Source organism: Dryobates pubescens, chromosome 13 (assembly GCF_014839835.1).
Source record: "Dryobates pubescens isolate bDryPub1 chromosome 13, bDryPub1.pri, whole genome shotgun sequence".
Classification (NCBI taxonomy): Eukaryota; Metazoa; Chordata; class Aves; order Piciformes; family Picidae; genus Dryobates; species Dryobates pubescens.
In genome coordinates, this window is record NC_071624.1 from 19,314,316 (window position 1) to 19,331,347 (window position 17,032).

General features: G+C 55.5%; 1 protein-coding gene across 1 annotated transcript in view; it reads left to right on the forward strand.

Annotated features, from left to right (window-relative positions):
* Window positions 1-14,002, forward strand: part of ARHGEF26 (Rho guanine nucleotide exchange factor 26) — a 37,814-nt gene extending 23,812 nt beyond the window's left edge. The window contains exons 7-15 of the mRNA XM_054166411.1: window positions 384-536; window positions 1,100-1,229; window positions 1,690-1,764; window positions 2,986-3,075; window positions 4,988-5,142; window positions 8,392-8,601; window positions 12,438-12,505; window positions 12,664-12,768; window positions 13,856-14,002. Coding sequence (XP_054022386.1) covers window positions 384-536; window positions 1,100-1,229; window positions 1,690-1,764; window positions 2,986-3,075; window positions 4,988-5,142; window positions 8,392-8,601; window positions 12,438-12,505; window positions 12,664-12,768; window positions 13,856-13,998 — 1,129 coding nt within the window. The 3' untranslated portion in view covers window positions 13,999-14,002. The remainder of the gene's footprint in view (window positions 1-383; window positions 537-1,099; window positions 1,230-1,689; window positions 1,765-2,985; window positions 3,076-4,987; window positions 5,143-8,391; window positions 8,602-12,437; window positions 12,506-12,663; window positions 12,769-13,855) is intronic.
* The last annotated feature ends 3,030 nt before the right edge of the window (window positions 14,003-17,032 follow it).

A 17,032-nucleotide genomic window follows, 5' to 3' on the forward strand; every position in this document is an offset into this window, starting at 1 on the left:
TCCCAGCTTTCTTGGAGCCCCCTTCAGAACCTGGAAGGCCACAATGAGGTCTCCTGGGAGCCTTCTCCTCTCCAGCCTGCCCAACCCCAACTCCCTCAGTCTGTCCTCACAGCAGAGCAGCTCCAGCCCTCTGCTCATCCTCGTGGTCCTGCTCTGGACACCTTCCAGCACCTCCAGCTCCTTCCCGTAGTAGAGGCTCCAGCACTGGCCCCAGAGCTCCAGCTGTGGTCTCAGCAGAGTGGAGCAGAGGGGCAGAATCCCCTCCCTGGCCCTGCTGGCCACACTTCTCTTGCAGCCCAGGCTCTGCTTGGCTCTCTGGGCTGCAAGTGCACAGAACCCTGTCACTGGTTTGCAGGTTTAGTAACTGAGTTCTCTTTTCACAGGTTCTTCACAGAGCTTGAGGCCAGGCATCAGAACAGCATCTTCATTGATGACATCAGTGACATAGTGGAGAAGCACTCCTCCTCCACCTTTGACCCCTACGTCAAGTACTGCACCAACGAAGTCTACCAGCAGCGAACACTGCAGAAGCTGCTGTAAGAGCTCCGCTGGGAACAGGCTTGCAAAACCACCTCCTTGCAGTGGGAGCCAGTAGGAGGCTTGTGAGGGTTGCTGCAGAACCTCCCATGGCTTCCACCCAAGCATGTAGCTACATGCTTGGGCTTCCTTAGTGCACAGGTTCCTTCTGAAGTAACCCAGAGTGAAGGTGTGCCTGGGGCTGCGCAGTCCTTGTGGCCACGCTGCAGGCCCCTTCCCAGGGCAGTGCAGTTCACCTCAGACCCCTGCTGTGTCAGAGGAGCCTGTGCTCTGCTGGGGGGAATCACAGAACTGTTAGGGTTGGAAGGGACTCGAGGCTCAGCCAGTTCCAACCCCCCTGCCATGGGCAGGGACACCTCACACTGGATCAGGTTGCTCAGAGCCAGAAGCGGAGGTTTGTGCATGGCGGCGCTGCTCCTGCACAGCTAAGTAGCTCAGGCTGGAGGCTTAGCTGATAAGGCTCCTTCAGATCACACATGCCTGACAAGAAAATCGTGGTGATTTGAAATGTAGCAGCTCTGGTGAAAGGTGCCATGGAAGCCTCTCCTCTTGTGCCCCCCAGAGCCACAAACCCTGCGTTCAAGGAGGTGCTGTCGCGGATCGAGGCCCACGAGGACTGCCGGAGCTTGCCCATGATCTCCTTCCTCATCCTGCCCATGCAGAGGGTGACTCGCCTGCCCCTGCTGATGGATGTGAGCACAGTCACCTGCTGCCCCCCTTGCTGCCCCCCTTGCTGCTCTTCCCTCAGTCTTCACCTCCTTGCACACTCAACTCCTAGCTCATTCCTGTCTCTTCACATCTCACCTGTAGCAGGCTGGGGGCTGCAGATCCTGGTCTCTGGGTTATGAAGAACTGCAGCATTTGTCCCCTGGCTATGCCAGGGGCTTCCTGCTCCCTCCTTCAGCAGTCAGACATTGAGAGACTGAAAGAAAAATGGTGCAGGAAAGGGTCAAAGGGGTTGTGACACTGGGGCGGGGGGGGGAAGCCCTTACCGTGACAGAGCGCTCTGAAGAGGTGGCCTTGTGTTCCCTCATTTGGCCCAGTCCACAGCTGTGACTGCATCTCTTTGGTTTCAGTGAGCACAGCTGGTGCAGTTCTGTGATTCTTTTGCAGGCTGGGATTCTCCAGTAACTGACATTTGCTCTGTTCCAGACTATTTGCCAGAAAACCCCTAAGGACTCATCCAAATATGAGAACTGCAAGCGAGCTCTGAAGGAAGTGAGCAAGGTATGGGCCTCAAAGCTCAGCTGGCTGCACAGTTTCATCTGCTGTTGGTTTCTTCCTCCCTGGGTGCTTCTGACACTTCCATGGCCACACTGAGAAGTGGCTGCTTTGGGGTTTTGATCAGTCACTTGGGAATGGATTCTCCTGTTTCTCACTCCTGGTGTTCGCTGTGGGCTTGGACACATTCGCTGTGCTCGCTGCCGGCTGTTCCACATCCCACACATGACCAACAAGCCCAACACTGCCCAGCAGCAGAGACTAAGCCTTGAGTCTTCTGAGTGCACCTAGAGGTCTAGGGATGGGCTGAGGTTTGCCTCCAGGATGCCAATTTCAGGACCTGTAGTGTCAGGCTGCTGTGAAATGTGAGGTGTTTACAACCCTTTTACTGCATGTTGAGGCCAGACACTGCCTTGGGCCCAGCACATGCTTGGCTGCTTTAAGGCAACACCAGAGGGGTTTGTGCATAAATAGTGCAGAGGGGGAGAGCACAGAAGGCTTAAAACCTCTTGGTGGTTTAAGACAGGCCACTAGAAGTTGTTTTTATGCCTAAATTACTGTTTATTAGACCCCAAACTCAGCTGCTGCTGCCAGCACAGGTGGGGGTCCCTGGCATAGGTGCTGTGTGGCAAGAGGAGAAAAGGCCTGGTGGAGGCTGGTGGATCCAGCAGGATGCTGTGGGGTTCAGGGGGTGTATTTTCAGGCCTTTCCCTCTTTGCTCATGGCCTGAAATTATGCCAAGGCAGCTTTGGGTTGGGTATTGGGAAGAATTTTCTCGCTGCAGGAGTGGTCAGGGATTGGCACAGGCTGCCCAGGGAGGTGGTGGAGTCACTACCCCTGCAGGGGTTGAAGAAACCTGCAGCCATGGCACCTGGGGACAGGGTTTAGTGGCCATGGTGGGGTTGGGTTGATGCTTGGATTTGCTGATCTTAGAGGTCTCTTCCAACCCAAACAATTCTATGATGTGTTCCCACCCCCCATCCACACCTCAGGGAAGCTGTCCCATGCTGTAACACGGCCTCCCCAAGGCCAGCCCAGTGAGACTGCTCCTGGGATGCTGCCCAGGCTGCTGGGAGGGAGCTGGGCGTGCAGGGTGGGCAAGGCACACGTGCACAGCTGTGTCAGTCTGAGGGTGGTGTGTGCAGAACTGCACTTCACAAAGGAGCAGCAGCCTGTCTTGTGAGGCTGGAGTGCATCCAGCCTGCTCCAGCAGCCTCTCCTTCCCAGCTGGTGCGGCTCTGCAACGAAGGCGCCCGGAAGATGGAAAGGACAGAGATGATGTACACCATCAACTCCCAGCTGGAGTTCAAGATTAAGGTAGGACCCTTTGTGCCCTCACTGAGCCAGTGCTCCCTGGGGAGAAGAGGGGTTTAGTACCACGGGGAGGTTCATGCAGTTAAAGGCAGACTCCGAGGCAATGAAGTAAGAACAGTTCGCTGTCCGCTTCCCCTTGCTGCTTTGGTCAATCTTCAGCTGCTTTCACACTCAATTCCTAGTTGGTTCCAGTTTCTTCATACCTTACTCTGCAAGGTAGAGGGCTGCAGACCTGTCTGTGGCTTATGAAGGACCACAGGGTGTTTTTCAGCTTGTCTTTTTCTTTTCCAACTGAACCAAGCCTGCCAACAGGGACGCGGTGTGCTTACAACAATCAGCAGAGCACTGGGCAAGTGACCTGCCTGTGTTTGCTGACCATGGTGATGAGTCTCTAGCCTTTGGGTGGTCTGAGGCCCTTGGGTGGCCTCATTCACAACATTCACACCTCCAGAAGCACCCAGCAGTGTTCAGTCTCCCTGTGGGAAGGGGGTGCCCGCTCCTGATGCCGCTTTGCCACAGCAGGAGGCCCTGTGCCATCCTCCCTGTGCGTGCCGCAGCCAGCAGCTCTCGGGGAGCTGCGAGGCAGCCACAGCGGCTTTGGCTTTCTCTATTTCTTTGGGTTTTAATGCAGATTTTTCCCTTTCTGCATCTTAACTCTGCCCCTTGAGTGGTGTTGACCTGCTGTGTGGTTTGAGAGCCTGCCAGCTGGCGTGTGAAGGGCTGCTCTGGCCCCATGTCAGTGCGTTCTGAAGCCCTGACGGCCTGCTCCGTGAGCACGAGCTGGAGTAGCCTGCGAGGAGCAGGGGATGGACTCCCTCCCTGCCAGTACAGAGCAGAGGAATTTGTAGTTCATCCTCAACCAGGCACTCTCCCAAATGGGTTTTGTCTGTGAAGCAGTCACCATGGTGCTATAATTCTGGGGTGTAACAGCTTGAAGCGAGGGTAAAGTACTTGTGTTCTCGCTGAGCCTCGGCGTTGGGGGTTGTGTGTGGCTCAGGTGGAGCTGTGCAGTGCTTCGTGGCAGCACCAAGAGCTGCTCCATTCTGAGCACTTCTGTACATGACTGAGCTGTAGAGTTGCCTTTTTAATATTCAGGAGGCTTTATTCTTACATTTTCCATCTTCAGCACCAGAAAAATGATGTTTTGGTGGTGGTTTTGTTCCCCCCCACTGCAAATCTGCTTTTGTGTTTGGGAAACAGATTTATTTGTGACTGGGGTGCCAAGGAGAATCCAGCCCTGGTTGGTCAGGGCAGGAAGAGTGCAATGATGCAGCTGTCAGGGCAGTGTGGGGCAGCCTTCTCCTGCCCTGGACAGGAGGCACAGGGTTCTGTGGTGCTACTGGGGGCAGAAACAGCACCTTTGGGAGATCTGTTCTGTGGTGCTGCCGCGTCAGAGGCACTGTGAAACCCCACTTGGGGCTCAGATGAGGGGGTGGCAGCAGGTGAAATCAGGAGCCCATGATCTGTTCTCCCAACAGCAGATCCCTGGGCTTGGGATGTGGTTTTGGTGTGGGTCTGGGGCAGGCACAGACAGGCTGGGGCCGGCTGTGGCAGGGGCAGCTGGGGCGCTGGAAGGATGGAAGGAGACAGCCCATGCAGAATGGAGGTGACAGCTGCCAAACTGCATGAGGAACTCCTGCTCACAAGCATGTGAGAGGTGCTGGAAATGAGGGCAGTTTTCTTCATTAGCCTAATCCTGCAAGACCCAGAATGAATCTGAGCAGCAGCAAAGAATTCAGGGAAGTTTGAAAAGAGTTTGCAGGCTGCTACTTGTGTGTGAGGTGAAGCTGATAACCCCTGTGCTGAGCTCCTGCTCCTGAGCTCCAAGTGACTCAGGCATTTCTAGCATGCTCTTACCTGATGTTTCAAACCCTCTCTCTTTGAAGGCTCAAGATGTTGCCTGCTTGCTTTGCAGCCTTTTCCCCTGGTGTCCTCTTCACGCTGGCTGGTGAAGAGGGGCGAGCTGACAGCCTACGTGGAGGAGCCTGGGCTCTTCTCCAAGCGAACCTGTAAGCAGCAGCTCTACTTCTTCCTCTTCAATGATGTCCTCATCATCACCAAGAAGAAGAGGTAAGAGCTTCACCAACACACAACTGCCTTGAACAGCTGGGTTGTCACTGCCTTTTCCTGCTGCTCTGGCTCTGTGTGTGCCTCACCCAAGTGGGAAGGAAACCCAAAGCTGTGGCTGTGGAACAGCAAACCTGGTCCCATCCACAGCACTTGAACAGAGTTTTGTAGCCACTGGCTTGTTGGGAAGAGAAGGAGCTAGAGAAGTCAGTGTCCCTGGTACACCTGCAGCACAGAAGAGGAGGAATTAGGGCATAAACCCAAGTCCAGGGAACACTTGTGAAGCCATTGATAGTTTGATTGAGCTGTGCCAGGGCAAATGGAGGAGTTAGAGAGTTTGGAGGGCTGCTCTCTCAGGCTGTGCTGGCAGTGACAAGTAACCACTCATTACACAGGATTTGGTTCTGGCAGACAGGATTGAAATTCCTAACTGTCAAACGAATTAAGTCCATCCTTGATGCCTGAGCCAAGGGAGAGGCTTTGGGAGGGTAAAGCAGCAGTGGCCTCCACGCTTCCCACAGAGAGGCTGCTCCTGAGGCTGCTGCATGGGAGATGGCTTCCAGCAGTGATTTTTCTCCCCAGCCTGGTGTATTTTATCACAGCACTGGAATAGAGCTTCCATGCCCTGCTGGTGCTAAGGGAGAACACTTGACAGATAAACCTTATTCCTGAGGCTAAAAGCTGTTTGGAAGAACAATTATTTCACCTCTAGATGGGCCAGTTAAGCCAAACACCAGCTGGTTTTAAAGACGCCCTGCTGGGAAACCTCCAGTCCACAGTTTACATTTGGAGGAATGATACCAAACCTGGGAAGAAAGTGCTGATACTTAAGCAGAGGGAAGGCCAAATGAAAATGGAAGGGGGAAAAACACTGAAGCAAAGGGAGGAGAAGCAGCAACAGGTTCCTCCCCAGCTACCTGGCTGAGGTGAAGATCTTTCTGAGATTCCATGTTAGCTGAAGTGCCTCTGTGAGGGTCCCTGGCTCCACCCTGGCAGCACAGAGTACCACACCCATTTAGCCCTTTCTCTCCTCCTGGGACTGCTGCCACATCCCTGCCTTGGTGGCTGATCAAAGGGCCACCAGTGAAGAGTCTGTTCCCTGTGTGCTTAGCCTGTGGTAGGCTCCTGTGTGATGGTTGCTTGTCCAGCTCATAAATCAGGTTTGGAGAGGATTTGCTGTGGAAGCTGTGGAGCTTTTCATTTCTAACAGCTTGCAGCTGTTGGGATGGGAATGTCCTAACTGGGCCCAGCAGCCAGCACTTGAGAGCAGTTCATGTTCATGCCCAGACTCAGTCACTGTCCCAAGACCCCCTGAACAAACATCTCACTGGCAACAAAACTGAGTGTGGAGAGGCTTTAAAGATCCCTGAAGCAGCAGGAGCAGTGCTGCTGGGAGGTTTGGTGTGTTTGTGCCTGTGTCAGTGGTACCTGAGCAGGGAGCTGTGGTTCCAGGCCTGAGAGGGGACAGCACCAGCAGAGTGGGAGGACTTTTGGTACTGGCTGGGGACCTGGAGAAAAACAAACAGGGAAGACAAATGTTCAAGTACTTAATTGACAAGGAAAAAAAGCAAAAGCACAGCCCACACAGCTGGAGGAAAAGCTTTGTTTTCACTGCAGATGCACCCCACAAACACAATGTGCTCTGCAAAGCCCTCAGCGCTTCAACAGACAAATCCTTGCACTGCTGTGAGTCACAGAAAGCAGCGAGAGCTGGGGTTGAGTCACTGTGGCTTAGCCTTGCCTTCTGAAGGGTGAAACACAGGAATGAGAGCATTCTCTTAGCTCCTGAGGAGTTTGCAGGTGTGTCTGACAGCCCAGGGAATGAGTAGAACGTGTCCCCCCCGCCAGACAGGCAGTTCTGAGCTCTCTGCCTTCCTCTCACACCTGAGCAGTCAGCAGGGAGGAGCATGCTTCACCCTGCAGGTGTGGGCTGGGAGGCAGAACTGGCTTTATGCCTATGGAAGTGGCTCTTGCCTGCCTCTCCTTGCTGTACCAGTGTAGGACACAACAGCTGAAGAAGTTTGCAAGCCTGCAGGCTGTGCTGAGGTCTCCTGGTGAACTGGGCAGATGCAGCTAAGGCAGTCTGGGAAGCACACTTGCAAGCTGCCATGGAAACAGCCTCTTGAGCTGCTTCTCTTTCCTTGTGATCAATTTCTGCTGCTGAAGTGATTTCTGTAACTGGATTTCACGACCTGAAGCACCACTTGAGCCTTGGCACAAGTAGGCAGCAAAATCAAGAGCTAGGCTAAGGGGTTGGACTCAGGCTGAGGGCAGAGCTCTGGTTAGGATGCCTGGCGTGGCTGAAGCTGAAGCCTGGCAGGGATGGAAGAGGAGGGGCTGAGGGCCCAGCTCCCTGCTGTGCCAGTGGCACAGGCCTTCTCCAGACCTGCTGCCTCTGCTCTGCCTGTTCTCACCTGGCAGGAGATGCTGATGAGCTGGTTCTGCATTGAGAAATGCAAAGCTGCTGCTGAGGGAAGTGTTTGTGTCCTCAAGTCCTGCTGCTCTTAAATGTTCTGGTTGGTGATGGCTGATGGTATGGCCAGCCCTCAACACTTCAACCATAAGCAAAGCTTCTGCTTTGAATCCTTCCCTGGAACTCTTTCTAGTCACTTAGAAGAGTTCAGTCCATGTAGCCATATTTGCTCCTAGCACCTAGAGCTGCTGTGTCAATTTACCAAGGGCTTTTAAAGAGGTAAATGGCACAGTGGATTCTGCAAGGGGATGTCCCTGCTTACTGCAGGGGGGTTGGACAAGATGCCCTCTGAAGGTCCTTTCCAACCTGATGTTATGATTCTGTTACTCTAGAGGAGCCTTTGGCTAGTCTCAAAGTGGACAGCTGACTGAGGTTGTGTTTTGGGCACAGGAAAAGGGAAATGTCAGATGTTTTTTTCCCCCCTGTAGCAGGCTAAAATGCAGAGGCTGTTGGTCACTTGAAGCCCCAGAAGAGGACAGTTCAGTTCTGTCCCCATGCTGCGCCCGGTCTCTAGTGCAGGGTGGTTGAGTTGAGCTCACACCATCTCAAGACCAAAGTCATTTACCTGTGCCACTAAATAACATTCTACAGAGTTCAAAACCTGGTCTGCCCTCCCTCTTGGAAAACTGGTGCTTCCAAACCCCAATGAACAGAAAGGCTCAGGCTGTGAGGCGCTGGGGGCTGTAGTTGGAAGTGGATTCTGTGCCCGAGCTTCTTCGCGGCCATGCCTACCGCACCGCTCACCTGCTGGGCTTCTCCCTCTCCTCTTTGCTCTGCAGTGAGGAGAGTTACAACGTGACAGACTACTCCCTGAGGGACCAGCTGGTGGTGCAGCAGTGTGACAGCGAGGACCTGACCTCCTCCCCCGTGAAGAACACCTCGACCATGCTGTACTCGCGGCAGAGCTCCGCCGCTCACCTCTTCCGGCTGGCAGCGCTCAGCAACCACGCCGGGGAGCGCGTGGAGCTGCTGCTGGGGACGGAGACCCAGTGAGTACAGGGTGACTGCTGCTGCCGCCACCTCTCACCCTAACCCTGCTCAGGGCAGTGCAGAGAGCCCAGCCTCTGTCTGGTAAGGTGAAACAACCCTCTGCCTGCAGTGGGCAGCGCTGGTGTCCTGCTGTGGTGCGCTGCCACCTGGGAGCTGCTGGTCCTGCACTGTGTGGAGGGCAGTGAACACTTCCAGCCTTCATCAGCCTTGCTGATCAATAACGAGTGGCACAGCAGGGCAGGGTGCAGCTGTGTGAGGCCCCCAGCCACCAGAGTCACTGGAATGCAGGAGTGTCTCCACACCCAGTTCAGTTTCTCTAGTGGAGTGTCCTCCAGAGAGGACTCAGCAGTGGCAGTGTCCTGTGGGTGTCATTCCCTGAGGTCACACTTGTAGGACTGGTGGAGGAGTGGATGTGCTGCAGCCCTGCCACCTGCAGAGCCCAGTGGTAGGTGCTGTAGGTCTTCAGGCTGGGAACTCCCCACACCTCTGCCTTGGAGAGTGGCAGATCCTCAGCCAGGGACTTCTGAATTTTCTTCTGGTTGTTAGTGGGGAGGCAAACAAGAGCAGCAGGGCAGGGGTCAGTCCTGGGGATCTCATGGGGTTTAGGGGAGCTGTGAAAGGAATTCCTCTTTCCTTTCTTTTCAGTTTAAATGGCTTCATAGTAAAACAAATAATCAAAGCTGTGCTGCAGAGCACAGCTGCTAGTAAGCTACACACCCTAAGGGTCACACACTGCACTCTGCAGGGCTCCTGGTGGTTCATGTCAACTGCAAGTGGCACCAAAGTCCCCAGGTCATCACTAGGGTTGGTTTAAATGCTTCTCTAGGAAGCCCCAGAGCTGGAAGTCCAACACAGGTTTTGTGGCCAGCTGAGCTGTTGAGGTAGCTTAGTTTATCATCCTGGTATCATTTATAATGTTCTATTTTAACAATATAGCTTTAATATATACAGAAGAATGTGAGTAGGAGAGAGTAGGAGAGAATTAACCAGGTTGGAAAAGGCCTTTGAGATCATCCAGTCCAACCTATCACCCAACACCATCTGATCAACTCAACCATGGCACCAAGTGCCTCATCCAGGCTCTTCCTAAACACCTCCAGGGATGGCGACTCCACCACCTCCCTGGGCAGCACATCCCATTGGCCAATCTCTCTTGCTGGCAAGAATTTCTTCCTCACCTCCAGGAAGCAATTCTAACTTTTTAATAGCCACAAGCACAGTTACGAGCTGGAGGAGTCAGGCCCAGGGGTGTCCTGGGGCACGCTGGTGCCAGTGCAGGGTGCCCTGCTGCAGCCCTGTGTCAGTGACTGCACTGGTTGGGTGGTGCGGCGGTGGGACCAGCGCTGGGTTAAATGGGAGGAGGAGTTTGGCAGTGCCTGGGATGGCTGTGCTGGGGTAGAGTTGGGCCTTGTTGGCCTGGCACAGCACTGGAGTGTTCTGCTTTAGGAAGCAGCAACAAGCAGTGTCTTGTTGTGTGGGGGGCACGTACCCAAGAGCCATGCCCGCTCTGTGCTGCCCTTCACATCCCCCCAGCCCCGAGAGCGGCCGCTGGCATCTGCGCCAGCAGAGCTGGCCCTGGGACAGGGGAGATCAAACAGTGCTCCAGACAGGGCCTGGAAAAACTGACAGCCTGGGCTTTGCTCTCAGCACTTAGAATAAGCCTGAAAGGAGCTACAGAGCATGAAGGAGGCCTGGAAAAGATCTGACTGTAAAGCCAGCAGATGATTCAGGCTTGTTTGGGACCGGGGCAGCCAATGCAGTCCATCTGCAGTTGTCTGGGCTGCTGCTGAAGGGACTTCTTGTTCTGCAGATGTAGTCTTGACCTGCTGGACACTGAAGCAGCAGCAGCAGGCTGGCACTGTTGGGCAGGGGAAAAGCTGCTGAGAAGAATGGCTTTAGTTGAAAACTACCTGCTTTGTAAATTAGAATAGAATAGGTTGGAAAAGACCTTTGAGATCATCCAGTCCAACCTCTCACCCAACACCATCTGATCAACTCAACCATGGCACCAAGTGCCTCAGCCAGGCTCTTAAAACACCTCCAGGGATGGTGACTCCACCACCTCCCTGGGCAGCACATCCCAAGGGCCAGTCTCTCTTGCTAGGAAGAACTTCTTCCTCACCTTCAGCCTAAACTTTCCCTGGCACAGCTTGAGACTGTGTCCTCTTGTTCTGGTGCTGCTTGCCTGGGAGAAGAGACCAACCCCCACCTGGCTACAGCCTCCCCTCAGGTAGCTGTAGGCAGCAAGAAGGTCTCCCCTGAGCCTCCTCTTCTCCAGGCTAAGCAACCCCAGCTCCCTCAGCACTCTAGGTGCAGGAAATCCTCAGCCTGAGGAGGCCGGGAAGGGAACCTGCAGGGCCAGGCTGGCTGCTTCATTGAGCACCTTTTGCACAAGGGAAGCTGCAGTGTTCTTGCTGACACCAAGCTTTCCAGCACAGTTTGCTCCTCTGTGGGCGCTTGCTGTGCTGCCTGCGTGGGTCCCACTATCTGTGCTGGGGCAGGAAGGGCAGCAGATAAGATACACAGCACATGGACTATGGATCAGCATGTGCTGCAACTGGGAGACAGCCTGGCCTGGGCCCTGAGAGGACACTCCCAGCAACCCTGCTGCATTTATCAGACACTCCATACATCAGATGGGTGGGTTTGGTTTTTTTTGAGCTAAGTAAGAAGCATTGGTCACAGACTTGAGGGATGCAGTTCACCTGCATTACTTAAAGGTATATGAGACCTCAGGCCTTGGGGTCTGTCACGCTTGTAAGCTTTTCCCTTACTCCACTTGGCTTCCAAGTACTGAAGTTCTGCATTGGCTGCCCCGGTCCCAGACAAGCCTGAATCATCTGCTGGCTTTACAGTCAGATCTTTTCCAGGCCTCCTTCATGCTCTGTAGCTCCTTTCAGGCTTATTCTAAATGCTGAGAGCAAAGCCCAGGCTGTCAGTTTTTCCAGTGCAGTGCTACAGGCTGGGGGCAGAGTGGCTGGAAAGCAGCCAGGTGGAGAGGGACCTGGGGGTGCTGGTTGATGGTAGGCTGAACATGAGCCTGCAGTGTGCCCAGGCGGCCAGGAAGGCCAATGGCATCCTGGCCTGCATCAGGAACAGTGTGGCCAGCAGGAGCAGGGAGGTCATTGTGCCCCTGTACACTGCACTGGTTAGGCTGCACTTTCAGTCCTGTGTCCAGTTCTAGGCTCCTCAGTTTAGGAAGGAGGTTGACTCGCTGGAGCGTGTCCAGAGAAGGGCAACAAAGTTGGTGAGGGGTTTGGAACACAGCCCTGTGAGGAGAGGCTGAGGGAGCTGGGGTTGCTTAGCCTGCAGAAGAGGAGGCTCAGGGGAGACCTTCTTGCTCTCTACAACTACCTGAAGGGGGGTTGTAGTCAGGCAGAGGTTGGTCTCTTCTCCCAGGCAGCCAGTACCAGAACAAGAGGACACAGTCTCAGGCTGCACCAGGGGAGGTTTAGGCTGGAGGTTAGGAGGAAGTTTTACACAGAGTGATTGCCCACTGGAATGGGCTGCCAGGGGAGGGGGTGGGGTTGCCATCGCTGGGGGTGTTCAGGGCGAGGCTTGACAGGCTGCTTGGTGCCATGGGTTAGTTGGTTGGGTGGTGTTGGATGAGAGGTTGGGCACGATGATCTTGAAGGTCTCTTCCAACCTGGTCTATATTCGTTTGAGTAGCAGATTAGCAGCAGTAGTGTGACACCTTCTGGCCAGATGGGAGAAGAGGGGAAAGTAGATTTTGCTTCTTTCTGTAGCCAGTAAGACAGAGGCAAAAGGAAAGCCAGCCTCTTGGGAGCAGCTGAGAGCCTGAGCTGGGAGCCAGAGCTGTCTTTGCTGTTCGCAGGAGCGACCGAGCTCGCTGGATCACGGCGCTGGGCCAGGACAGAGACGGACAGACCACGGACAGGACCAGTGAGTGACAGCTGAGGAGATCCTGGGCAGCTTTGCCAGGGCAGCAGAGATGCACTGCCCCTTAGAGGGGATGGGAGCAAGGGGGGGGCCTGTGGGACAGTGTAGAGATGTACTTCAAGCTGCTGTGTGCTACCCTAACTGAGCCTGTCTTTGCACAGCTCTGACTCAGGTAGAGATCACCCGGACCTACACCGCCAAGCAGTCTGATGAACTCTCTCTCCAGGTTGCTGATGTTGTCTTGGTTTATCAGAAAGTGGCTGATGGTGAGTGAGAGTTTTGCTGTTGGGAGCCATCTGTCCCCTCTGCAGGGGAATCCTGCTACAAACATCCTGTTCCTGATAGTGTTGGCCCTACAGTGAAAGGAAGCTCAGCTTCCAGCAGTCTCTGCTCAGGCAACAGCTGCTCAAAGTAACTCAGGGCCTGGCCCCCTTCCTAGAGATCATAGCTGCAGGAAGGATGTGCTGGCCTGCAGATGTGGCACAGACAGCTTGAGTGCTGCCTGAGAAAGTGGAGCTCAGACACCTGAGTGAGTGAGCAGCAGGTTTCCCTGAGAGAGAGAGACAGGGTGGGAGTGGTGTCGCATGCTCTGCTCACTGCCTGGGATCACAGGGTGTCAGGGGGTGGAAGGGACCCAAAGAGATCATCCAGTCCAACCCCCCTGCCAGAGCAGGGCCATACAATCTAGCTCAGGTCACACAGGAACACATCCAGACAGGCCTTGAAAGTCTCCAGAGAAGGAGACTCCACAGCCTCTCTGAGCAGCCTGCTCCAGTGCTCTGTGACCCTTACAGTAAAGAAGTTCCCCCTTGTGTTGAGGTAGAACCTCCTGCGCTGCAGCTTGGATCCATTGCTCCTTGGCCTATCCCAGGGAGCAAGTGAGCAGAGCCTGTCCCCTCCCTCCCAACCCCCAGCCCTCAGATACTGATAGACTGATTAAATCCCCTCTCAGTCTGCTCTTCTCCAGACTAAAGAGCCCCAGGTCCCTCAGCCTCTCCTCACCAGGCAGTGCTCAGTCCCCTAATCATCCTGGTAGCCCTCTGCTGGACCCTCAGGGCTGCTGGAAGCTGTCAGCACAGCAAGTGCTAACTCCTAACTTACTCTGGCTTGTTCCATATGCAACCAGAGTGTGCTGCACTGCTTTCCCTGCACTGCCCTTAGGGGCCTCAGATCCTTTCAGACTGGCTTCGAGGTGCAGTGTTTGTATTGGTGACACTTCCTCCAGGCAGCCTTTTCCAGCCTGCTTTGTCCTTAGACTGCTGTCCAGAGAGAATCTGCCAGGCCTCCCTTGTCGTGGTGCAGTGCCTGGTGCAGGGCAGGACTGTGCTGAGGCCTGTGCTGTGCTCGGCGCAGGGTGGTGCGAGGGGGAGCGGCTGCGGGACGGGGAGCGCGGCTGGTTCCCCCGCGAGTGCGCCAAGGAGATCACCTGCCGCGCCACGCTGGACAAGAACATGGAGCGGATGGGACGCCTCCTGGGGCTGGAGACCAACGTCTAGAGGGGCCCTGTGCGCCGCCCGCTGGGGGCAGGGCCCCACCGCTGCGGATGGGACGCCTCCTGGGGCTGGAGACCAACGTCTAGAGGGGCCCTGTGCGCCGCCCGCCGGGGGCAGGGCCCCACCGCTGCGGATGGGACGCCTCCTGGGGCTGGAGACCAACGTCTAGAGGGGCCCTGTGCGCCGCCCGCTGGGGGCAGGGCCCCACCGCTGCGGATGGGACGCCTCCTGGGGCTGGAGACCAACGTCTGGAGGGGCTCTGTGCGCCGCCCGCCGGGGGCAGGGCCCCACCGCTGCGGATGGGACGCCTCCTGGGGCTGGAGACCAACGTCTGGAGGGGCTCTGTGCGCCGCCCGCCGGGGGCAGAGCCCCACCGCTGCGGATGGGACGCCTCCTGGGGCTGGAGACCAACGTCTGGAGGGGCTCTGTGCGCCGCCCGCCGGGGGCAGAGCCCCACCGCTGCGGATGGGACGCCTCCTGGGGCTGGAGACCAACGTCTAGAGGGGCCCTGTGCGCCGCCCGCCGGGGCAGGGCCCCACCGCTGCGGATGGACGACGTGGGGCACCGGGGCAGAAACAGCTCCCAGAGCGCAGCTTCAGACACTCTGTCCCCTCTCTGGTTTGTGTGGCGAGAGCTCTGAACTGACACCGGGCTCAGGCAGGCAGAGATTTCAGCTAGGAGGAGTTTTTCAGGCACTGGAGATCAGCCATGCACCTCTCTGTCTCACCTAGTTCCTCCATCCTTGCCTCTGTGTATTCTTCCTCTCTCTGATTTTGAGCCTTTCCTCCAGCAGCCAAACTCAGTGTAGGAGACTGAGGAGCAGAACCTCACCCAGTCCTTTGAGCTGGAGGTGAGCAGCAGCAGTGCCTAGGGAAGTCCAGTGTTAGACCCTGTACCAGAGCACGTTCAGGGACACCTCCTGGTTGTGTCCCAATCTGTGCCTCGGCTGAGCTGGAAAAGCCAGTTGCAGAATGCCCTGGGGGTCACACAGAACTCTACCTCTGCAGCACAAGTCCCAGCTGCCTGCCCCAGACTCTGAGGGATGCTGACAAAGCTGCCCCAGGCTGCAAGAGGACTCCAGGAGGGCTCAGACTGCTTTCAGAGCTCACCTCGGTGCCGCCTCACACCTGCTTGGCTCTGCTTTAGAGGAGACTCCTCACGGTTGCACTACACCCAGCACCCACCCAACCTGGGCAGCCCCAGGTTAGCTGTGGGCTTTGCACACCAACCACCACCACTGGCTGTTGTGTGAAGGAGATGCACTCACCACCAAGTCAAAGGCCCTGCCTCCTTTCTGTACATAGGTGTGAGTTTGTATTATAGACCCCCACCCCCCACCTCCTCCAGCACCAGCTGAGAGCTCAGCAGCTACAGTGCAGGCTCCGTGCCCAGGAGCAGTGAGGGGAGAGCTTCCCCTTGCTGCTGTACCTTGCTGCACACCACCTGCTGACTGAGGTGGCTGTTTCCCCAGCTGCACCTGCGACAAAGCAGGAAGAGGAAGGCAGCAACCCTGTGCAGGAGCCTTCCCTGGGCAGCCTGGCTGTGGCTCTCCAGCCATGTAAATTAATTTATGGAGAGCAGACCGCTAAAACAACGGAGGAAGTGTAAATGCAGCAAAGACTTCTTTAACACAGGGCAAATAACTGCTAATCCTTTAACCAATCTCCTTGTCCCCAGGCAGGTGGTTAACAGCTGAATGTATAAATCCTGGCATTAATGGTATGCAGATGTTTTTTAAGCCCCTGTATATATTTGTCACGCCTAGGGGTTCCCCCCCCCCCAAAATGCTGCAATGGTTTTGTAAAGACTTTTGGGTTCCCCCCACCCCTCTCTTATTTTTCCCCTGTGGTTGGACACAGTTCTTCAGGAATGAAAGACTTCTGTGATTTTATAGGACAACAATCAATAAACCACTGTTAAATTCTTACTAAAAACAGCTTCATCTTTTTGCTTAAGAAATGCTCTCAGACTGCAGGGCAAAAAGAAATACTCTCAAACTCCAGGCCAAGGGCACCCTGGCCTGCACCAGGAACAGTGTGGCCAGCAGGAGCAGGGAGGTCATCCTGCCCTGTGCTCAGCACTGCTCAGGCCACACCTGGAGTCCTGTGTCCAGCTCTGGGCCTCTCAGTTTAGGAAAGATGTTGAGCTGCTGGAAGGTGTCCAGAGAAGGGCAACAAAGCTGGGGAGGGGTCTGGAGCACAGCCCTGGGAGGAGAGGCTGAGGGAGCTGGGGTTGCTTAGCCTGCAGAAGAGGAGGCTCAGGGGAGACCTTCTTGCTCTCTCCAGCTCCCTGAAGGGAGGTTGTAGCCAGGAAGGGGTTGGTCTCTTCTCCCAGGCATCCAGCACCAGAACAAGAGGACACAGTCTCAAGCTGTGCCAGGGGAGGTTTAGGCTGGAGGTGAGGAGAAAGTTCTTCCCAGCCAGAGAGACTGGCCATTGGGATGTGCTGCCCAGGGAGGTGGTGGAGTCCCCATCCCCGGAGGTGTTCTTAAAAGGCTTGGATGTGGCACTTGGAGCCATGGATTAGTTGCCAGGAGGTGTTGGGTGACAGCTTGGACTGGAGATCTCTGAGGTCTTTTCCACCCTTATTGATTCTCTGATTCTAATGTCCATCCAGCACTAACTGTTGGGATTCTACGTTCAAAAGCAGCAGTGCCACAGCTCCTGCTTCTGCTCTCCTAGAGGCACTTCACCTGTGTGCCCTTGAACCCACACCTGAAGTGGAGGCTCAGGAGAGCATCTCCTCTGCAGCTCTGCTGGTGACAGGGAGGTGGGAAAGGGCCAAGAACAGAAGGCTCTTCTGCTGCCTCCCCTGCTGACAGAGCATGGCTGCAGTGGGGAGGGAACTACAGCATGTTAGGAAGGGCAGCGTCCAAGTGGCTCTTGCCTGCTGGCCCCCTCATGGCATTCAGCCCCACTCCAGGGGCCTGTGCCAGTATCTCAGTAAAGAAATGGCTCTGCATGGCCAGCCTGACCCTCCCCTGACAGACACAGCATCTTGTCCCTGGATCCCAGGAGAAGAATCTGCACCTCTCTCC